This window comes from Carlito syrichta, unplaced genomic scaffold (assembly GCF_000164805.1).
Source record: "Carlito syrichta isolate Samal-C Ts95f unplaced genomic scaffold, Tarsius_syrichta-2.0.1 Scaffold304757, whole genome shotgun sequence".
Taxonomy (NCBI): Eukaryota; Metazoa; Chordata; class Mammalia; order Primates; family Tarsiidae; genus Carlito; species Carlito syrichta.
This window is the reverse complement of record NW_007248853.1, coordinates 657,098-680,634: the sequence shown is the minus strand read 5'-3', so window position 1 is coordinate 680,634 and position 23,537 is coordinate 657,098. Positions and strand designations below refer to the sequence as shown.

At 40.1% G+C, this 23,537-nt stretch overlaps 2 protein-coding genes across 5 annotated transcripts in view; one reads left to right on the top strand and one right to left on the bottom strand.

Moving 5' to 3' along the window:
- The window catches only part of PDGFRL (platelet derived growth factor receptor like), a 62,750-nt gene extending 61,152 nt beyond the window's left edge, over positions 1-1,598 (top strand). The window contains exon 8 of the mRNA XM_021713836.1: positions 1,374-1,598. Coding sequence (XP_021569511.1) covers positions 1,374-1,562 — 189 coding nt within the window. The 3' untranslated portion in view covers positions 1,563-1,598. The remainder of the gene's footprint in view (positions 1-1,373) is intronic.
- Positions 1,599-3,185: 1,587 nt separating this feature from the next.
- Positions 3,186-23,537, bottom strand: part of MTUS1 (microtubule associated scaffold protein 1) — a 114,187-nt gene continuing 93,835 nt past the window's right edge. For all 4 annotated transcript variants that reach the window (XM_008060884.1, XM_008060885.1, XM_021713834.1 and 1 more), the window contains 7 exons: positions 14,991-15,193; positions 13,883-13,988; positions 12,740-12,813; positions 12,498-12,593; positions 9,274-9,390; positions 6,056-6,153; positions 3,186-5,495 (listed from right to left, as the gene is read on the bottom strand). In XM_008060884.1, coding sequence (XP_008059075.1) covers positions 5,282-5,495; positions 6,056-6,153; positions 9,274-9,390; positions 12,498-12,593; positions 12,740-12,813; positions 13,883-13,988; positions 14,991-15,193 — 908 coding nt within the window. In that variant the 3' untranslated portion in view covers positions 3,186-5,281. The remainder of the gene's footprint in view (positions 5,496-6,055; positions 6,154-9,273; positions 9,391-12,497; positions 12,594-12,739; positions 12,814-13,882; positions 13,989-14,990; positions 15,194-23,537) is intronic.

The following is a 23,537-nucleotide window of genomic DNA, read 5'->3' as shown; positions in this document are numbered from 1 at the left end:
GCCTGTAGTTCCAGCTACTTGGAAGGCTGAGGCGGCAGGATCGCCGGAGCCCAGCAGATCGAGGCTGCGGTGGCCGGGAGCGGCCACTGCACTCCAGTCTGGGCTAAAGAGTGAGACGCCAACTCAAAAAAAAAGAAGGGACAGCGGCACAAAAGGGAAAGGAGACTGCTCCATCTTCTCGCTCCTGCTCCTTATTTCCCAACCCTAATCTTCAGTGCCTTCTGGGTTGATTGGAGGCTAATGCAACCTCCTTCTGGGATCCTTCAGAGTGTTCTCTATCCGGGCTGTGCCCTGTGACAAGGAGCTCTGAGCAGACATTCACCAAGTGGGCACAGAAACACAGACTCTGTCAAAAAAGGTGCTATGAGGCTAGGGTGATTTTAAAATAGACATCCCATAAAAGCAACTGCAGCATATTTAGCCCTGTGTATGTTCTGCTCACTAAAATAAACAGTTCTGCCATCAACATGGAATAATCCCTTTGTTGCCAAAAGTAATTTGGCCTCCCAAGACTTAATAAATAGCCAATATACTTCTGGCCTAAGGGCTGTGATTGTGGAAAATAACCCCGAGGAACAGTATTTTCCAGCAACCTCCTACTAGGTATTTGTTTTAATAATCTCTAGGTGTTGCCACACTTAGAGGATATTAATGATTTCAACAGAGTTTTTTTTCTACATTGCTAATTGGTATTTTATCAGCAGAAAAAGTATTTGCTTAGTAGTAAGTTATTTTTGTTAAACAGATTCAGAAACTATTGTGTCCTTATCACCAGAGCTGGCTAAATAAAACATTTCAAAAGTGGCCATCTCACTTTCTAGAAATAGGGGGTCATGTCATCTAGCACATTATCTTACCCATCCTTGGTACAACTTTCCTCCCACTGGAATCCTATGGCACATTGGCCTGATCATACTGTCTCAAATCTGAACAACCGGGAGCTCTTAGCGATTTACATTGTGGGTGCTTCTTCGAGTTTGTGATTTTCAGTTCTGTAAATGAGAACCCTTTAGCCAGGAGAGAAAGTGGGCACTCTGGAGACCGAAGCAGTAGAAAAATTTGGCCATGTTTTTAGGCTTAGTACAAGTTCTACTTTCTTAAGAGTTCAAAAAGAATACATTTTATATTAAGTAGAAACTTAACTGAAGAGAACGGCAGAAAGAGAGCACCAAACAGTATAATGAAATTCAAGACTCTGCTTGGAAAAAATGCAAGCTAAAAGGATTACCGTGTAGCCTGTGAGCTCCGCATACCAAGTAGTCTTTTATAAGCTTGTGTTTTGCACTTTGAAAGAAACACTCAATGGTGTTGGGTGAACAGGAGCTATTTATAGCAGTGTGACCCTGTGCTTCAGTGTGGGTGTCATTAAACAGGATGAAAGGCCCGTGACAATTCAAGACACTTGGAGACTGATCCACAGAGGACTGGGACACACCACAAGGATTTCCCAGAGTGTCATCACAGTAGAAGACTTTGAGACCATCGATGCAGGATATTACATTTGCACGGCCCAGAATCTTCAAGGACAGACTACAGTAGCTACCACTGTGGAGTTTTCCTGACTTGGAAGGGGAATAATAATGAACTTATGGAAGACCCACTCAGCTTTGGGCTTTTTATTAGTGCTTTGCCAGAGGCTAATGTTAAGTGCCAAACCTCAGCCCCAGCCTTTTGAGTCAGACCCAGACATCCAAACTCAAAGGCAGCCATCCAGCCTGTTCATAGAAGTGCTAACTTTTCTAACAGAAAGCATGTATTTTGATTGCTTACCCACATACGTGTATTTCTAGTTTTCATACTAAAAAAGTATATGTGTAGGCCGGGCTTGGTGGCTCAGCCTGTAATCCCGTGCTTTGGGAGGCCGAGGTAAGTGAATTGCCTGAGCCCACAGGTTCGAGACCCGCCTGGGCAACTTGGTGAGACCTCATCTCTACAATAAAAATCAAAAAATTAGCCGGGCGTGGTAGTGCGCGCCTGTAGTTCCAGCTATTTGGAAGGCTGAGGCGGAAGGATCGCCGGAGCCCAGCAGGTCGAGGCTGCGCTGGTTGGGAGCAGCTGCTGCACTCCAGTCTGGGTGACAGAGTGAAACTCCAACTCAAAAAAAAAAAAAAAAGTATATGTGTAAACGACTTTATATAATCACTTCTATTAAATGAGCAAGTTTTTATAAAAAAAAAATAGGCCAAGTGCTCGTTATTTAAGTTGGCTTAAAGTACATCCAGAAGGACTTGGTGGCTGTAATACCTTGGGGTCAATACCTAGTATTTGCCTTCCTATAACACAATATATAATAACTTTAGTACTAATATGTAGTTCAACTACTTATCTGCAGGCAGCAACTTGAGTTTCAAATGCTTAGGCATGTCACTTTTTCTTAGTAGCAACTCAAAGCTAATGTGAGTTAATTTATGAAGTTATTTAAATAATCGTGTATGCTTGTTTTTTTGTGTGTGTTTTTGAGTTGGAGTCTCTCTCCATTGCCCAGGCTGGAGTGCAGTGGCATGCTCACTCACAGCCACCCCAGCGTCCACCTGCGGGGCTCTGGCGATCCTTCCAAGTAGCCAGAGCTATAGGCTTGCGCTACCATGCCCAGCTAATTTTTTTTTTTTTTTTTTTTTACTTTATTGTAGAGGCAAGGTCTCACCAAGTTGCCTGGGCTGGTCTTGAACCCATGGGCTTAGGCAATCCACTTGCCTCAGCCTCCCAAAGTGCTAGGATTATAGGCTGAGCCACCGAGCCCAGCCACGCTTGGCTTTTTAAATTGCTGTATCCAAAGTATTAATTCTAGATTAGTCTATTCAATACAAACTAGAACATGTTTTAAAAAGTTTAGCTTTCAATATAAAATAGATACACAGATTAAAGAAGATTCAACTTTGTTTGGACATTTTTATCATTTTCAAAAATTTTTACACCATAGATATTCCAATTCTCTTATGTTATACAGCAGACCTGAATAAAAACAAGCCAAAATTTATTTCTCAGATGCACATAGCACTGAATTTAGAAAGGCTTAGCTCTAACTCTAGCTCTGTGAGCCAAATTTCAGCCCATGACCGATTCTGTAGTTGTACTGGAAATTCCTGGGAAATAGCTTAGAAGGTTGCATGATCTTACCGACTGCTGGGAGAAGGGCTGTTAAACTTGGTATCACTTTGAAGAGTGAAGTATGTGAGAGGTTGCAATTATATTGAATATTCCAGCATTATTTATTTGATCAAAGTAAAATACACTTTCCATCACTACAAACTGAGCACAACTACAATTGTTTACACATCCACATTTTTATGACGTGCCAACATTTTGCATCCTACATGAGACATTTGGTTTGAAGAAAATCTTGAGTTCTCTATTTTTGTTTCCTATCTTCTCTCCTGTCCTCTCCCATCCTCTGAAGACATTTTATATTAACTGTTGTAAGATTTATTTCCCAGTCACACAGTATGGAGGACAGCAGGGAACAGCACAAGATTTACCACACATAGGGAATGAATGGCAAACCCAGCTTTGGCTAATGTCATTGAGAACAACTTGGAAGCATGAGCAGAGATAGTCCAAGAAGTGGCAGTGAACCTGTTTCCATTTGTCAGAAGCAAACATGGAAGGTTACATCTATGATTAACTATTGGAAATTAAAGACTTTAGACACAATCACTAATTAAAAAAACATGCATCATGAGTATCAATTTGCTATGTAGTGTACATGTACATGACTCAAATAGCCACCTCTAGTATCCTGAATTTTACTACAGGAGTTATTTATACAGCCACTGAATGCAGATTAGTAAATACTGACATCACAATGTGACATGCAGGGAGAGGAAGAAGAGCCACAGTTCTTCCACCTTTTCCAAAGTCTTAGAATTGGAGAAGGTATTAGGTGAAAAGTGCTAGAAAGAAACCGAAATGTAACTTTGAGATGAGTGGTACAAGCCACATTTTCCACTGGTCAGCTGGCCATTCTATCTTCCCAAAGACAGAAGGGTCCCTTAAAGGGTACCTGAAAAATCAACATGATCTTCCTAGACTGTTCTCGTCTATTAAATACTGCATCACCGGTTTAATCATGGTGCTTCTAAACACTGAACCCTATCTATCTTTCTTTCTTCCACTAGTTAATGACTTCCTCTTTCTCATTCTTTATTCTCAGCTTTTCCAAAATTTGTAGTATTAGATCCAGGCCTTAATCTATTTGGAAAGTGGTTTCAGCACCTTGAAGATGAGCTGGCTCTGGAAAAGCATATTCCTTTATCCTTGTCCTAGAGAAAAGCAGGTAGGAGGTAGAAGGTTTGCTTTTGTGGCTCTGGGTGGTGGCAAAAGGAATAGGGGAATGAGGATAACGGGAGGGAAGACAACAGTTTAAATCTGTAAGGATAGCTTAGATCAAGGTAAAAATAAGGCAGAACAATCCATTGGTTCTGCCCTTTTTCTTTATACAGGTTTCTTTTTTGTAGAAAAATTAGGGTTCTACATTTACTTATAGCCTGAGAAAACCTAGAATAGTGTTAAGCTCACGTGGGATGTAAAAAAATCTGCAGAAAAATCTAGCTAGTTTCAAATGACATGGCTACACGTTGAAAAATTGCCAACAAATTACCCCAAAAGATACAGAGAATGTATACACATCAATGAGTCAAAGCTTTTCCTGGAATACCCTCTTCCCGCCATGTCACAGGGCTGAGTGAAGCTGGTAGTCAATAATCACAACTCAAGCAACTATTGCTTTTTCTTCTATGGCTTTTGCTGAAATGTGTACATGGATTATTTGAGTAGTACATATTTAGATATATTCAGCTTTTGACTTTTAATACACAGCAAAGGCGGCTGCACCAGACACATGACACTCTGTCACATCCATTTCATTCACACTTCCCCCCTACAGTCAGACCAAAATAAAACTCACAAGAAGGTGTCTGTGGTGAAGAACATTATAAAGGTTATAAATCTTTATCTTAATAGGCCCCTGAGAGTTTTGCCCCTTATGCTTAGGTGAAAAAAGGCAACGAACAAGATTCTCTCGTTCTTTTAAGTGCTCTGTGCAACAATGTCTGTGTCTATTCCGAAACCTGTTTTGGAGGAGTCTTTTGAACGGAGGTAAAGGTCTTTCTTCCAGAGTTCCAGTCTCAGAAGTAGCCAATTCTCATGGTGGTAACTCTCCAGTTATCCTACGGTGATTACACACACACTAGCATAGCTCTTGCTCCCATGGTCACGGTTAGGGTCAGTCCTGCAGACCTGTATCGAAATGCTTTCAGACAAGTCTCTCAGCTTTCAGGAAGCGTCATCTGGGTGAAACGCTGGGGCTGGGAAAGGAGCCAGAATTCCTTGGTGACTGGAAAGGGATGGCCGAGGAGGTGGGGGATCTCTTGGGGCTACACAGGTCCCCATTGTGCAGCTTCCACAGAAGCTCTTCATTCTCCATGGAGAGTCGCTTGTTGACTTTTGACTCCTTCTCCAGCGACTCCTGCAAAACAGCCTGCTCGGTAGAAAGTTGCCTTAAAAACAAACAAACAAAAAAGAGTCAGAAGTCATGTGGATCTATATTAAAAAATAATTTGAAAAAAACTTTCCTACCATTTCACATTTGAAAGCCCCAAATTATCCTTTTGGGATAAAACAATCATACACAAGGTCACAGGTATTTGGCTGAGAAACCCAAACACTAGAAGTATGAGTTTGAGCAAAAAAAAAAAAAAAGGCAATTTTTCATAGTAGGCTGTGACATTTCTGCAAGTATTCTGCATGATTTATGACTATCTTATGCTCAGGGCTGTTTTCTATTTGGTTTTGGGTAGATGTCTCTCTGAAAGCATTCCCAGAGTTGGCCACAGACTCTGGCAGAAGGTTTGCCCGCTTAGGTCTCAGTGCTCGGTCCAGGACACTTTGGTAAAAGCCTGAACTGCTACAAACGTATTTTCCAGAAAGAATTAACACCCTTGAACCATCTGCTTCAATTGTATTTCCACAGGTGCATGGGTGGAAAGTGGCCCGAAAGTGACACTAGATGTTTAAGGAAAGGAGGGGCTTGGGAAAAACAGAACCACTTTATTTTTACCTTGAAATGGCCATGTGCTTGTCCATCCGAGCTTTTAATTCCTCGTTCTCCTGCTGGAATCGCTTCAACTTGTCAACCAATGTTGTGTTGTTGTCCACCTTGGCGTAAACAAGAATTCCAACACTTATAGAGTAATAAAATAAATAAGCCACCTCATTTCTAAAGGCACACCATGACACAAGCACATTTTGGGGAGTTTTGATGAAGGAAAATGTAACCATATGTCACAATATTTACATGCTAACACACTGCAAGAAGAATCTAATGGAGCAAAATAGAGCATATCTCGATTTAAAAAAAAAAAATGTATGCCAGGTTGTTTAAAAATGGACACACTCAGAAGGTAACCGTTTTGTCCAGGTCCTGTTGTTTTAGAATCTCTGCTGAGAAGCAGTGCCCTACCCTGGGAACCCCTGGGTGCTGTGCCTTTTTCCATTTCAAGGTGAAACAAACACTGTGTCAGGACAGCTTGCTGTTATCAAAACGATTACAGCTTCTTATGGCAGACTCCCACATTTGATGAAAACTCATAGGCCAACAGTTTGTAGCTCTTGGCAATGTTTAACATGACCTTAAACAGAGCGACACGAGTGACCACACAAAGCAGCAATTCAGCAAAGCTCTGTAGAGCATCAAATGAAGGAAGTAACACTACAGAAATCCTCCCTCCTCAGCTCAACAGAAAATATGTTTGTTCTCCTGCCTACTTGCCCAGGCTACATTTTCAAGGAAAACAAATTGATTAGTTGAGAGATTAAAGGATAAGATCCCTGAAGACATTTAATCACTTAACATGATGAAGAGCTGATTACATGCAGCTCACTTTCTAAAGGTAGGGTTTTATTACTTGCTTAAGAGGCAACATTGCAGCTCTGTCAGAATTAATTCGCAGTTCTTATCCTTGTAGCATATGACTAATTTACTATGATTATGGTGCTTAGTTTGGAGCCCTGTTGTTCTTAAGACATCCTGGTATCCAGAATATGCCCAGAGCAAGCCATTGCAGTAAAAGAGCTTTCCAGAAAACAAGTCTGGAATATAAGTAAAAGGGAACCTTGAAATGTCTGTACGTATAAAGGAATTCAAGATAACACGAAGCGGAAAAACCTGGAATTAGAGACTAGACAGTGATTAGCTTTTAAATATTATTTCATCCAGTCCTTCATTTTATAGAAGAGGAAACCAGAGCTGATAATATCACAGAGTTCATTACTGGCAGAGTTAGCTTTCATACAAAAGTTTCTTACTTAGAAAACCTCCTTGTGTTTCTAAGTGTCTCTAAGTAGCTTAATTTCTTCAAAGGCCTGCACTTTACAAATAAGTAGGGCTCCCCCATATAATAGTGCAAAGCTGATGGATATTATTAGGATACCTCTTGGGCCTGGCAAGAAACAGAAATATTATAGGTCAATAAAAATTAAGATGTGTTGGTGCTTTTACAGCAGAGTTTGTTTTGCTTCATGTGATTTTCTGACAAGGTTTGATGAATGGCTTATGGAGCCACTAATTATTATCAGGATCATCTGAGTCATCCCTGACTGCCAGATGGAGTTACCGGAGTCAGTATAGCAGGCTGACCTCTGGTGGGAACTGGTATGTATGAGGGGAGACCCCAAAATAATGGAGTTTATTTATTTTAAAAACTGTGTATTTATTCTTCCATGTTTAAACTTCAGTCACCTTCAAAGTGCTCTCTGTTTGATGTAATACACCTACTGAGATGCTTTTTCTACTGGCTCAAGACAGTTTTTGAACTCATCAGTTCTGATTCCTTGTAGTGCTTCTGCCTTTTTTGGTTTTTGTTTCACCTCTTCCACATCGGCAAAATGTTTCCCTTTGAGGACTTTTTTCATTCAGAGAAACAAACCAAAAAAAGTCGCTCAGGGTGAGATGGGGTGAACAGGGAGGGTTGGGCACGGGGGTCATGCTGTTTTTGGTCCAAAACTTCTGAACTTTCAGTGTGGTGTGGGCAGGTGCAGTCGTAAATCATCTGTCATGAAATTAGCAGACATGCTGAAAGAATCTCAAAAAAAAAAAAAATTCACCAAAGGCAAACACAGTCTCTCACAACAATGCTAGCTGGCACAATGATGTCGATGGGTTCTCAGAAACTTGCTTAGCAGGCGAAGCCTGTACTACAATGGGCCCACCCTCCAAAAATGTGTTTTTTGGGTGGTCCCTCCTTGTATACTAGATTGAGCCCATTGACAACCACGAATTCCTTTCCTTTCCTTTAAAATAACAAAACATCCTCATAATTCAAAGTGCCCATATGTCCAAGTAGGGGCTTAGCCATTACCTCCCTCAACAGAGGTAATAGCCTCTAGAAGAAAATCAAACCAAACCAAGCCAAACCAAAACAAATGCACAAAAAACCAAACAGAGTGACTTCCATGCTCCCTACTGTCCAGGACTGGTTTGGGTTTGAATGAAGCACTTGTTCAACCATGAGTCACTTATCACTGGGGAAAGAAGCAGCAGCAAGCAGCACTAGGCAGCTGGCATGGTCAAGAGTGAAGGACACCGATGGCTCGGATCATTTAAGCTGCCTTGCTAAGCTCTGCCAACTCTATTAGAATCCTGGCTGGCAGCAGCTGTGTTTCAGGGCTGGGCCAAGACTGACACCGACACTGGATATGCCACACAAACTTCTGGGTAGACTTGTCACACACGAACATCATTCTCTGTCCTAGGGGCTGCAAACTAAATTTTATTCATACTGTTCACAATGCTTGCTATTTGTCTAACTGGGTTAATCTTACGAAAGCATAATTTTTTTATCACATGCTAATTCACAAGAAGGTGAAGAATTTAGATAAACAGCATTACTCCAGTGGAATTAATTTACATATTCAACTGTTTTGGACAGTTGGTGGTATATTAAAGTACTGATTTTACATCACTGATATTTAAATTTTTTTCTTATGCAGGTGAAAATTCATTCCATTGAAATGTGAGCCTGATTTTCTTGTTATAGTTTTTTCAAGAACTGAATGCTGCTTTTTCATGTTCCTTGGGGGGAAAAAACAAGTTCTAGAAGGCAACAGCAAATAGCTTTCAGCAAACTTGGAAAGAAAAATGTAACCTTTATCTTTTGTATGATTTCCAAATAGTGCTTAATAACAGTTAACCTAACTCCATATTTCTAAATTCAGAGTGCAATTCCTATTTCACAGATTTGGTAAGACACTCATTCTGCTATTCTGATGGAGCCATACCAGTTTCTCCATTTTCATTAACTTGATGTCTTGCTGATGCAATTTCTCATTCTTGATCTCTAACACAGCTTTCAGGCTTTCTAATTCTTGCTCCAAGTACATGATCTGAGGATTTTTCTGGAAAGGACACAGCAAGATATCACTCTGACTTACTTCACACAGTCTCATAGTCCAAATTCTTAATATAAAGAATCTTTGATTAGATTTAGACATTAGACAAACAAGTAGCAAACAACTCCCATCTTCTTTCAGCAGTTTCAAAGAAAAGTGAAAAAGAAGAGTTAAAATCATTTCTCAAAGACTTTGGTCATAATATTAAAAACAAATATTCCACTCATTTATCAGTAACCCAATATAGAAAAATAACGGTTTCATGAAATATGCTATTGAAAACAAGTGAAAAAGCATTGCTTACAATACAAAGCAGAACTCTGGCTGCCGTCTTTTATTGCTGTTTGCAGGGAGAAAGGGAACAAGAATTATCTCTAACCAAAGTAGCTGATCAGGACTAAAAAGGCAATACCTTTACAGAGCTCTCTGGAAAACAATAGAAATAACAATAATGTCCCAAGTCTTCCGACTGTTTTCTTTCTTTGATTGTTTTCTTATGATGGGACTATGCTGGCTGGGCCATACTTCTGGGCATCCATGACATTATTTTTTATTATGACACTCTGACACCTATATGGCATAGAGTATGTACCTTACTAAAATTCTCTCCAAAGTAAACACTACGCGAGGGGAGCGTCCTCTGGGAACATACCATCAGTGTGGATCTCCTATCCCTCCCTCCACATGCCTCACTTCTTGCTTAATGGAAATTCAACTGAACCATCTAAAATTTATGATACAAATTAACATACGATCTACTGATCAGTCGTTTAGTGAAAAAATTTATTGGATAAGATTCAGTATAGATTATCAGGACTATCCCCTGGGGCAGTGGCCAATCCTTAGGGAGAATCAGGGAAGAGGCCTTTGGAGATTATTTAATCCAAACCCCTTACTTCACAGAAGGAAGAAACGTGTTCCATGGCTCTAACAACCTGTGCAGGAAAGATCAGGAAAGCACTTGTCCTACCCTGGAAGGTTCAAGAGCCAGGAAGAGTCAGGGTAGGGGCTGACACTTAGATCTCCACCTCCAGGCTCTTTTGACAGTTACCAGAGGATGGAACAGGAATGTGTGGGTGGGGGAGATGAAGAGAGACTGGTTGATGGGTACACAGATAAAAGAATAAGTTCTAGTATCTGATAGCACAAGTAGGGTGACTATAGTTAACAAAAATACATTGTATATTTCAAAAATAGCTAGAAGATTAGATGTGAAATATTCCTAACACCAAAAAATGACAAATGTTCAGGGTGATGCATATCCAAAATACCCTGACTTGATCAGTAGGCATTCTATGCATGTATGAAAATATCACATGTACCCCATATATACAAATATTATGCATCAATTTTAAAAGTTCAAAAATGTTGTATGAACATTGTTATGCTTGAACATATGATTTTTTTATCCTGAAAATAGCAAATCCTGCCTCATTTTTGTTAGAAGAAAACAGCATAATTTACTCTGTCAATTTTTATTTTTATTTTTTTTGAGTTGGAGTATCACTCTGTCACCCAGACTGGAGTGCAGTGGCCGCTCCCGGCCACCACATCCTCGACCTGCTGGGCTCCAGCGGGCGATCCTTCCGCCTCAGCTTTCCGAGTAGCCGGAATTTCGGGCATGCGCTACCATGCCCGGCTGATTTTTTGATTTATTGTAGAGATGAGGTCTCGCTGCCCAGGCGGGTCTCAGACCCGCGGGCTCAGGCAATCCACTCACCTCAGCCTCCCAAAGGCGCGGGATTATAGGCTGAGCCACCGAGCCCGGCTACTCTGTCAATTTTTAAATTAGAGTATTTATAAGCCTTGTACCCGCTGCACTTTTTCCTATTTCTCTGGCAGCCTGTCCTTTTCTCCCTGACTCAACTCATAGGCGTGCTCTTTTTCTACAACCTTGGCAAGCTTAGATGGGGAAGGCATTAGACATTACTGCGTCCCTCAATCTGTTTCCTCCTTAGCTTTTCAAAAAAGGGTGAGGCAGAAGGACCTCATTTGTGTACCAGGAAGCTGTTTAAGACCTCTTCTCTAAACCATTAGTAAGGTTTATACTCAGTAATGATTTGGAAATCATTGACTTTTCCTAAGAATCTTCCAGAATAAATAGCTTTGAGATTTTCATTGATATGATTTTATCTAATTTTATTTAACGGCTTGAGGTTCTCCCAATGAGATGATCATCAAAAGGTCTGACTGAGAGATCCACATATGTACTTGGAGAACTGGCCACAAATTTCAAGTGGTGAAAAAGCTTTGCTTCTGCAGTCCCAGAGCACAAAAATATAGAATGAAAATGGTGGTACTAAAGGCAGAAGCAGAAAAAAAAAAACAAAACCCTTTTCTCAAAAAAGAAAAAAAAAGAGGAGGGGGCAGGGAAGTAAGAATACACGTTGCGAGAAAAAGTTGAGCTTATAAGAGATATTTGTACTTTTCAAAAGAGATATTTATCCATGCAATGAAATATTATTCATCCATAAAAAGGAATGAAGTACTGATGCATGTTACAACACGGATGAACCCTGAAAACACTAAGTGAAAGATGCCTGTCATAAAAGATCATATATGATCCCATTTGTATGAATTCTCCAGATTAAGCAAATCCATAGAGATAGAAAGTAGACTGGGGGTTGCTTAGTGTTGGGGGGTTTGGGGGTGGATGAGGAATGGTTGCTAATGAGTATAGGGTTTTTTTGGGGGATGATAAAAATGCTCCAAAATCAGATACTGGTGACCAATGCACAACTTCATGAAGATACTGAAAACCATTTTGTGGTCTATAAATTATATCTTAGTACAGTGATTATTATTATTTTTAAAGTAAAGTCTTCACATAAACTCCTGATCCTAATCAATAGTTTTCTTGTTTTCCTGTAGGGTATTAGCTTAGGTCACTGGAAATGTATTGGACTTTATCTGTATGCTAGTTTTCAGGATGTCAAAAAAAAAAAGACACCAGCAAACAAAAAAGCTGTTTCATACTGTTTAAAAGCACATTGCAAGACATGAAAAGGATTTAAATCGGTACTATTTATTTGACTGCTGAACACTTAACTGATTCTCAAAGGCAACTTATCGAAGAAAAATTCAGTTGTGATAAAGCAGCACACCCAACTTACCAAATTTGCTTTCTCTCTTGCTATTCTTTTTTGCTCTTCTAATTTCAGCTTTTCATTTAAAGCATCATTTTCGTTCTTCAGATCATTGATTTGTTTCTAAAACACAAACAATGAAATGTGGAGCATAAGTTACCAAGGAGACATCAGAAACATAGCAAATGTACACAGAAACATATCAAATCACATAATCATCAAGAATGGTGATTATTTTTGTGAAGAGAGGGGTTTTGAGATTCACCCACCTCTAGTGATTCCTGTTTCTCAGAAAGTAAATCTTCAAGTGACTTCTTTTCCATTTCATGGCTTTTCTTAATTTCTGGAAAGAAGGGATATTTTTTGAGGCATAGCATTCTATGGGATCACTGTATACCTCAACGGTTAAAGCATATTGAGGTAGGAGTTGATTATGAAGCAGTAAAATTATGCTACTTTACATCTATATAATACTTTTATGTATATTAAGCCATCTGTTCTCAAAATAGTCCTGAGAGGTGGGCAGGGCAGACAGTCCCATTTTATGACCAAGAACGCTGCGGCCCACAGAAGCCAAGTGACTTTGGGAAACTCTGAGTGTCCATCTAAGGGCAGGATCTCACAACACTGGTCTTCAAATGCCTGGCCAGGAGGAGCTCCTGGGCACCTTTCAGTGTGTTCTTCATGACTCAGACAGAAGCCTAAAATTAAACTCATTTCTAACAGGAAGGAAGAAAAACAATGTTTACTAAATGTCTCCCTTGAGTCAGTCACTTTTACATATTGTTATCTCTGACTTCACCCAACTCTGTTTTTCTGATGAGAAAGTCCTTGTTAAAGGTCACACAGCAAGTCCTCAGCACACATGCACCTGCTGCTCTGTGGGATGCAATTAGCTTGGTAGAGAGACTTCAGCTATACTGAGGACTCTGCTCTAAAAGCGATGGCTAAGTATTATTCTTCTCCTTCTTCTCCTTCCAATGATAATAGATGAAATAATACAAAAGACTCTTTCTTCATTCCGTAAGTGCCATCTACACCTCACAGCAGTGTTGTGTACAAGAGCGCTTAGCATGGCTCCTTTACTGTGGCCAGGATAGAAAATGACACTTTCGACATCCCAGGAACCTACACTGACACCTACCATCACCAAAAAGGCCTCTGAAATCGTGAAAAGTCCACCCTATTTACTAACGGGCTGGCATTTATAACAGTTATTTTTTTGCATCCGTAGGGGAAAGGGCATCTGCTAACAATGAATGATGCAAAAGACAGAAAAAACTAAGCATGCTCCAGACTAAATACCACAGGGCATTCTCTGAAGAGGAAAGTTATGAATCATTTCCGTCCGTAAACATATCATGCTGTTCCATTAGATTTCATTCTGTTTACAGAGAATAAAGCATCCTTGCCTGAAAGGGAGGCTTCATATGCCTTCTTTAGCAATTCTACTTTCTCCGAGTGGGTAGCTTCAATTTCCAACTTAGAGGTTTCGTGGGCAGCATTTAAGTTGTCAAACTATAAGAAACAAACAAAACCACAGTTTGACAGTAAAACTGAAAGTCTTAAGTTGAATGAGCAGCAGCAACATTAGAAGACTTTATGTATGAGCTCGCAGCTTAAGGGCTAACAGATTGTACAAAACACATAAGAAACAACTCCACTTGAACTTCCCACTCCCAACTCTCCACTCTATCTTCCCCAGGATCACAAGACACAGAAGCTCTCCAGGGGCCGCCTATGGAAATGTCTGAGTCCGTCCCAAGGAATGAGGATATATCTCGTGGTGACAGTGCCAAATATGCTCCGTGCCTGTCATGTTGACTACTAGCTGTATCCTCAGTCACTAGCAAATACCTAGCTGAGAGTAGGCACTCTGTGAATATTTGCCAAATGAAAAACTTGGTTTAATAGGGAGCCAGGGTTGAGCTTGGTGGCTCAGCCTGTAATCCCAGCACTTGGAGAGGTTGAGGCAAGAGGATTGCCTGAGCCTGTGGGTTCGAGACCAACCGGGGCAACTTGGCGAGACCTTGTCTCTACAATAAATAAAAAATTAGCCAGGTGTGGTAGTGTGCACTGTAGTTCTGTTATTTGGAAGGCTGAGGTGGAAGGATTGCTGGAGCCCAGCAGGTCGATGCTGGGGTGGCCATGAGTATGCCACTGCACTCCAGCCTGAGCGATGGAGTGAGACTCCAACTCAAAAAAAAAGAAGCCAGGAAATTTAAAAGAGACTTCTGACATGCCATTAAAAAAAAAAAAAAAAGAAAAATGATGCAAACCAATGGTTAGGCAGTATATCATAAAGGGTTGTTTTTATTTTTAATCTCTTCCTTTTTTCTTTCCTTCTTTCACTCAACATGTACATTGTTTTGATCATAAGAAAAAATTCAATTAAAGAAAAGTCTTTTTCACCCATTGAACTAAAAAACAGAGAGAAACTCATCAAAGGACGTGAAGGGCAATCAGAATTCAAGTCAACAGGTGAGGCCAAGAACACGCCCCAGTTCCGCAAGCACAGACCTGCTCCTGCAGTTGCACTTTGTACTTCTCTGCCTCTTCGATGTAAGTGTTCTGAAGCTTTTCATACTCCCTGGTGTAAAATTCCTTTAGCCGATTCTCTCGCTCTGTTTTTTCAGCCTGGTGCTGCTGGACAAATCCTTCATATGCTGTTTGTAACTCATTCCTGGCTTTTTCTAATTTCTCGCAGGTGGCTGAAGCAGTGACTGAAAAGAGATGAAATAGGGAGATGCCATTTCATTTGCCAAATGTCCTAAATTCATGACAGTCCATGCACAGCTGTGATGACGCCAAACATAAACACAATAAAATCTTGGAGTTCTCTGGTGACCAGATCTTCCAGCATAAGAGTATGGGAATGAACGGTACAAAGAAATGAGATGATCTCTGGCAGCAAAACAACAGCAAAAAACACTCAGAAAATGGATTGGCAAGCAGTAAGAGAAGAACTTGCAAGGAGCCAGGCACCCAAGTGAAGATGACCCTTTTGCATGGTGACCAATCAGTGCAGTGGCCATAAAGGGAGGAGTCTCTGATTGGCCAAGACATTTCTAAGCACAAGTTATTCCACTCCTAGTCAACCAGTATGGGAGAAGCTGAGACACAGAAACAAGTAGACTTTAAACTTGTACTTAATTTTAGCCGATTTCTATTTGTTGTTTCAAAACTACCCAATAAAAAAAATTAGCCTAAACACAAATCACTAAAGCATACAAATTTTAGAAAAAAAAATTTCAAAAGTGCCATATGTAATATGAATATATTGAAAGGTTAACATTTTAATAGGGTAAAGTAACTTGACAAGCCAGTTTAAAATCAGAGCATCCTACCTCTTTCTCACCCCTACCAGATCAGAATGGCTAACAATATAGTCCATGGCAGAACATGCACAGAGACACATGTACACATGCTATTGGTTTTATTATTGTTGTTGTTTGAGTTGGAGTCTCACTTCGTCGCCCAGGCTGGAGGGCCGTGGCATGCTCACGGCCACCTCAGCATCGACCTGCTGGGCTTCGGCGATCCTTCCGTTGCAGCCTTCCAAGTAGCCTGAACTGCAGGCATGCGCCACCACGCCCAGCTAATTTCTTGATTTATTGTAGAGATAAGGTCTCACCATGTTGCTCAGGCAATCCTCTCACCTCGGCTTCCCAAAGAGATGGGATTACAGACTTAAGCCACTGCACCTGGCCCATGTACACATGCTATAATAAAATTCGGAAGATCTTGAATCTCTCAGGAAGCTTGACTTTGGAAGTTTCCAAGCATTTTTCACCCATGCATAAATATAGGGAAACCGTCATTGTCAGGAGAGGGCATGGCTACTGGCAAGTCTGTTAATTTAATCCTTACCACTCTTTTGGTAAGGAATACGTATTTCAGGAGTTGTGAAATTGAAAATGTTATTTTAGGGCAGAGAAAAGGACTGTTTAGACCAATAGTTATTAAGGAATATGAAACAGCAGATTCCTGGGACAAGTCGACACCGGCATGGACTTGTTTCCTTAGGAGTATACCAGGTGATGGCAGAAATACCAAAGTCGCTTGCCCCAAATCAATATTCTTTCAGAGATAAAAGAGGCCATAATGAACTAGTGGCAAGAATTGTGTTTGATAAAGAGAATACTTAAAAAAATAAATTTAAAAAATTTATTGAAGGGGAAAGGAACTAACATTTTTTAAAAATTCCAAACTCAAAATCCACTACTCAGTGCCTAGCAAAGGATAGGGCTCCATGTGTGTATCTTGTCTAACTCTCACAGAGGTCCTGTGAGAATATCATTCCTAAATGTATAAACAAGGAAAAACCAACACACAGAAAGGGTACACAATCTGCTCTGAGGCATAGAGCTAATAAGTAAGTGGTAGAAGACTGAATTTTGGTGAGCAGTTGAATTCTGATTCTGTCTGCACCAAAAGCCTGTGCCCCTTCCTTCCCTCCAAGTTGCTTCTTGGACCAGGAACTGGCAAGTTGCATGAGGTCCTCTCCTGGGAAGTCATCATTAAATGGCGAAGATGAGACAGACATATAAAAAGAGGCAGTACCGAGCAGACCTAGAGGCCCAGGGAGTGACACTCAGGGTAGTTTACATCCAGTCAGAGTGGACCAGAAGGTTTGGTCAGATTTTTAAAATAATTTTTTGAAAAAAACTGTAATGAAATAGATATAAAATTAGCCACTTCAATTATTAAGCGTACAATTCAGTAGCATTAAACATTCACATTCAGTAGCATTCAGTAGCATTAAGTACATCCACATTGCCATATAGCTATCACCAATCCATCTCCAGAACTTTCTCCCTAAACTGAAATTCTATACCAATTAAACAGTAACTATTCATTCCCTCCCCTTCCAAGTCCCTGGCAGGCACCACTTTACTTTCTATATGAATCTGACTACTCTAGATACCTCAGATATGTGGATTCCTGTAGTACTTGTCCTTTTGTGACGGCTTATTCCATTTAGCATAATGTCCTTAATGTCTATAATGTTCATCCATGCTGCAGCATATGTCAGATTTTCCTTCCTTTTTTAGGCTGAATAACATTCCATTGTATGTATACACCACATTCTGTTTATTTACTCACCTGTTGGAGAAATTGGGCTGCCTCCCCCTTTTGGGTATTGTAAATAATGCTGCTATGAACATGGGTGTACAAATATATACTTAAGTCCTTGCTTTTTTCAATTCCTTTGTGTATATACCCAGAAGTGGAATGGCTAGACCATGCTGATTCCATTATTTGTTATTTGAAGCATCATTATACTGCACCATTTTACATTCCCACCAGCAGAACATAAGGGTCCCAATTTCTCCATAGCCTCACCAAAACCTATTTTATTGTTTCCAAATACTTGTATAATACCCATTCTAATGAGTGTGAGGTGCTATATCATTGCGGTTTCGATTTGGCCAAGTTTTTTAATTGATCCATGTGATACAAATAAAACTCTGGTATCAAGGGTGAAAACTGTGTCCCAGCATGAGAAATAGTAGGAGACTGCACAGTGTGATTTGGGGACTAAAATTCTCACAGAAAAATTGGAAATAAGATCCAAAAAGATAGATGTGAACCAAATTATGGGGGACAGTACATAGAATATCACTAATAACTCAGTTCTTTGGGATTACATATTGAGGTTCTTTTCATTTAAAAGAATTCAGTAAAAGATAATGACTTTCTTGATTGCTAAAGACTACCCTCTTCACATTTTTCCTTTGTTACACTATTTACCATAGGAGAAAAAAAAGTTCAAGTAGTCAAATGTAAGTCAGATGAGTAAATACAACATTAGCTTCTGCAAACTACTTTTCCAATCTACACAAATAAAGTGACGGGGCCACAAGCGTTCTCTGAAGTTTCCTTATGTGAATCTCAGATCAGAAGTTAATATGAAAGTGGGCAACAACAATAAAAATACTTTGCAAGCAATCCATGAAGGCATCAAATAGCTTTCCAGTCAGAGAAATTTTGATTTTACATAGCCTTTTCACCTAATTCCCTTGGAATTTTAGATATCAGCAAAGCTTTTTAAAAAGCAAGAACATGATCCAAGTCCATCTGGAAACTCATATCAGAGATAAAAACATCTAAGTGGATGCATGGTTTGCAAATATATATATATATATTCCCATTCTATGGGTTGTCTCTTTACTCTCTTGAAGATTTCTTTTGCCGTGTAAAAACTTTTTTTTTTATTTTTTGAGTTGGAGTCTCACTCTGTTGCCCAGGAAGGAGTGCAGTGGCATGCTCAAGGTCAGCCAGACATTGACCTGCTGGACTCTGGCAACCCTTCTGCCTCAGCCTTCCAAGTAGCTGGAACTACAGGCGCTACCATGCCCAGCTAATTTTTAAAAAATTTATTGTAGAGACAAGGTCTCACCAAGTTGCCTGGACTGGTCTCGAACCTGTGAGCTCAGGCAATCCATTCACCTCTGCCTCCCAAAGTGCTGGGATTACAGGTTGAGCCACCGAGCCCAGCCTGTAACAACTTTTTTAGCTTAGTAAGTTACCACCCATCAATTTTAGATTTTTTTACATTTGTTTTTGAGAACATGGCCATGAATTGTCCAGGAGAGTGTTCCCTAATTTTTTTTAAGACTCTTATAATTTGAAGTTTCACATTTAAGTTATTGATCCATTGTGAGTCAATTTTTGTATATGGTGATAAATAGAAGTTTCATTCTTTTGCGTGTGTCTAGCCAGTTTTCCCAGCTAACTATGGTTTCTTTTCCCCAACGTTTGTTTTTGATGAGTTTTTGTAGATCTGTGGTTTTATTTCTAGGTTCTCTGTTGTGTTCCACTGATCTATGTGTCTGTTTTTGTACCAGTACCATGTTGTTGTCTTGATTACTATAGCCTTGTAATAAAGTTTTAAATGTGGAAATGTGGTCCCTCCAGCTTTGTTCTTTTTGTTGAGGACTGCTTTAGCTGTTCAGGCTCTTTTTTGCTTCCATATGAATTTCTGTATTGTCTTTTCTAGGTCTGTGAAAAATGATGCTGGGAATTATGTTGAATCTGTAGATTGCCTTGGGTAGAATGGACATCTTGAGGATATTGAATTCTTCCAATCCATGAGCACAGGATGTTCTTTCATTTGTTTATTTGTATCATTCTTCAGTTTTTTTGCACAGTGTTTGGTAGTTCTCACCGTACAGGTCTTTCATCTCTTTGGTTATATGATGTTGAGGTATTTGTGTGTGTGGCTACTGTAAGTAGGATTTCATTTTTTATTTGGTTCTCAGTTTGCTCGTTCTTGGCATATAGACATGTAACTGGTTTTTGTTTTGTTTTGTTTTTGGTACATTGATTTTGTATCCTGAGACTTTACTGAAGTCGTCTAACAGCATGAGGAAGTTTTTGACAGACTCTAGGATTTTCTGGGTATAGAATCACAGCATCTGACAAAAGCCCGATATCCAGAATTCATAAGAAACTCAAATTGACAGGAAAAATACTAATAGCCCCATTAAAAAGTAGGCAAAGGACAAGAACTTCTCAAAGACAGACATTCAAGCAGTCAAGAAATATATTTTAAAATGCTCATCTTCACTAATCATCAGAAAAATGCAAATTAAAAGTACAATGAGATACCACCTTACACTGGTCAGGATGGCTATCATTAAAAAGTCAAAAAACAAAACAAAACAAAAGCAACAGGCACTGGCGAGGCAGCCGAGAAAAGAGAATGCTTCTACCCTGTTGGTGGAAACATGAGCTAGTTCAACCTTTGTGGAAAGCAGTGTGGCATTTTCACAAAGAACTAAAAATTGAGCTCCCATACAACCCAGCAATCTCACTTCTTGGAATGTACCCAGAGGAACATATGAGGGATGAACCCCTAAAAACTGAAATTTATTTATTAAAAATGTATTATTTATTCTTATAGTTTAAACTTCAGTCACCATCAAAGTACTCTCCATTTGATGCAATACACCTATCAAGATGCTTTTTCTACTGCTCAAAACAGTTTTTGAACTTGTCAGTTTTGATGCCTTGTAGTGCTTTTGCTATTTGTTACCACATGGGCAAAATGTTTCCCCTAGGACTTTTTCATCTAGGGAAACAAGCAAACGAACAAAAAAATGTTGCTCAGGGTGAGATCGGGTAAATAGGAAAAGTGGGGCATGCTGTTGTTGGTCAAAAACTGCTGAACACTCAGCGTGGTGTAGGCAGGTGCATTGTCATGGTGGAAGAACCAGTCACCTGTTTGTCACAACTTGGGAAGTTTCTCCAGCAAAATCTGTGATGCAACCGTCTCAAAACTTGCACATAAAAACTTTGGTTGTTTGATCTGGAGGAACAAATTCTGAGTGTACTATAAGGGGCTCACCTCCAAAAAATAGTTCTGGGGTTTTTTTGGGGGGGGGTCCCCCCTTGTAAACTGCTCTACCAAAAAGGACCTGCATGCATATGTTTATTGCAGCACACTTCACAATAGCAACGACATGGAAACAACCCAGATACTCATCCATAGTGGACTGGATAAAGGAAATGAGGTACATACACATGATGGAATACCATGCAGCCATAAAGAACAAAGTCATGCCCTTCGCAGCAATATGGATGCAGCTGGAGACCATAATGCTAAGTGGACTATCACAAAAACAAAAAACTGAATACAGCATGTTCTCACTCATAAGTGGGCCCTAAATATTGGGCATACAAGCACAAAGGCAGAAACAACAAATGTTGGGCGTTGCTGAAGGAAGGATGGAGAGGGATAAGAGGTACACCCATTGGGTACCATGTCCACTATCAGGGGAGACAGGGCTCGCTAGAAGGCCAAACCTCATCTGCACACAATTTGCCTATGTAGCAAATCCTCACATGTGCCCCATAACTCTAAAATAAACATTAAAAAAATAAAAACTGTTCGCCATTGGAAAAAAAACAAAGAAACATCTAAGTGAACCTAGTGACTTAGAAATAAACTAAAAGACACTGTCTTCATGTTTTGGGCTAGGAAGAGCTTCTAAGTGGAATTAACAGTATGTCACACCTACTCGATTTTAACCCATCTATTATAATTAAATTTTGAATATAGAACTATGGTATATCAGCCTTTAAAATAAAATAGGATACATGGAAATCCTTTCCCATTAGCCACCGGACAAGGCTGCTTCCTGTGTTTACAAAAAAAAAAAGCCGCTCAGCTACTATGCAGTTTTATCGGCCACTATGTGAGGTGAACAGAGGATAGACGGGAGGGAGTGGGAAAGAGAAAGGGAGAAAATGGGTCAGATGGGGGAGAGGGTGGTTCTCTGCTATTATTCCGATTGTGCAAAGCGGCAGGCCCAGCCCCAGACAGTGACATCAGCCTGCAGCTGTGCACAGACCTTTGCTCTGTTTACCAGCCGGGTGTGCTGTGTGGGGAACAGCTGGGCTGCAATGATCACTCACACGAATGGCTTTCGTTTGAGTTAACTGGCCTGGGCTCCCAAAAAACCATTTATTTGGCAGAAAGACTCATGAAATATTTTTAAAAGGAGGCACAGGTAAACGAGGCGTAAAGGGTTCTCAGAATGCTCCTGGTCTGCTGTGACATACTATGTGTAGGTACTGGGGGGCCCCATCCTGTGATTTTCGGCCGTGGACTTTCCCTTGTACTGACAACCGCATAGGATGGATTTATGGTGCTGCCTGTGTATGCTCTCACTCCCATCCTCAGTCTCATCTCTTCTTGCTTATTTTCCAGAATTCCACTTGCTTTAAATTAATCAGACACCCAACAAAACCAAACACAAAATCATTCAGAACTTGGAACAAGCAAGCACGGAATTTTCCCCTGGCGAGAGATGCAATTGTTTGAAAGAAGGTATTACACAAACACACAACCCTCACAAGAAAGTCAAAGTCATCCTTCTGTCCTTGTTTTAATCATTCCATTAGCCAATTTTTATTTATTTATTTTGAGTTGGAGTCTCACTCTGTCACCCAGGCTGTAGTACAGTGGCACACTCATGGCCACCCCAGTGTCAACCTACTGGGCTCCGGCGATTCATCCACCTCAGCACTCCAAGTAACCAGAACTATAGGCATGCGCTACCATGCCTGGCTAATCTTTTTGATTTATTGTAGAGATGACATCTCGCCAAGATGCCCAGGCTGGTCTTGAACCTGTGGGCTCAGGCAATCCACTCAATCCCTCCTGAAGGCTGGGATTACAGGCTGAGCCACTGAGCCTGGGTTTTTAGCCAATTTTTAAAAACATGTATATGATTAAGAACACCAAAGACCACTGCCTATAAAAGAACTGTTGGGCTGTATTTTTTTGTACACCCATTTGTAAACTGCAAAAGCTATCCTCAGCAGTCTAGCTTACAATGAAAAATATAGTTCCTAGAATATAGAAAGTTAAAAAACCAACTCATTTACAAAGCCATCCCTAAAATGTAATGCCATGTTCAGATTAGAAGTGAATATTTTCACTCTGGAATGAACCAGCCCTGAGGACTATTGGCCAATGACATAAAAACGTCATGACAGAGACACTCCCTGACAGTTTAACTCATGAATATCTGAGCAAAAAGTGGCAAAATGCCTTAAGTTTTGCTTTTCAAATAATTATCTGGATGACATGTGGACCTTTCCACATGATTGGCCTTTGCTCAATGCCATAGTTCAACATAAACTCTGAAAAATAGAGCTAGCTTCCTCCCAGGTCCCTCGGCAGTTATCCCTGAGGAGTGGGAGTGCAGCCATTACTTAATTAGTCCTCGTGGGTTTTTCTAAAAGGGGAGGTCAGACTTTATTATTGCCGTCTCGTGGAGACTCATTTTCCTTTGCTGATTGATACATGCACTGTTCACAGAATAAACATCACACAGCCATGGCCGTAAGTTGTTGATATTCTTTTGAAATGAGACAGCACTTTCTTAGCTTCTATATCAACTAGCGTGCCTCATTATAAGACAAGCAAAAATATTTTAATGCTCAAGAACATAAGTAAATGACTTAATAGAATAAGGCCAGAATATGTGGGTTCAAATATTGCCATATCACCACTTACTGAGCAAATTACCTAAGCTTTCTAAGCCTACATTT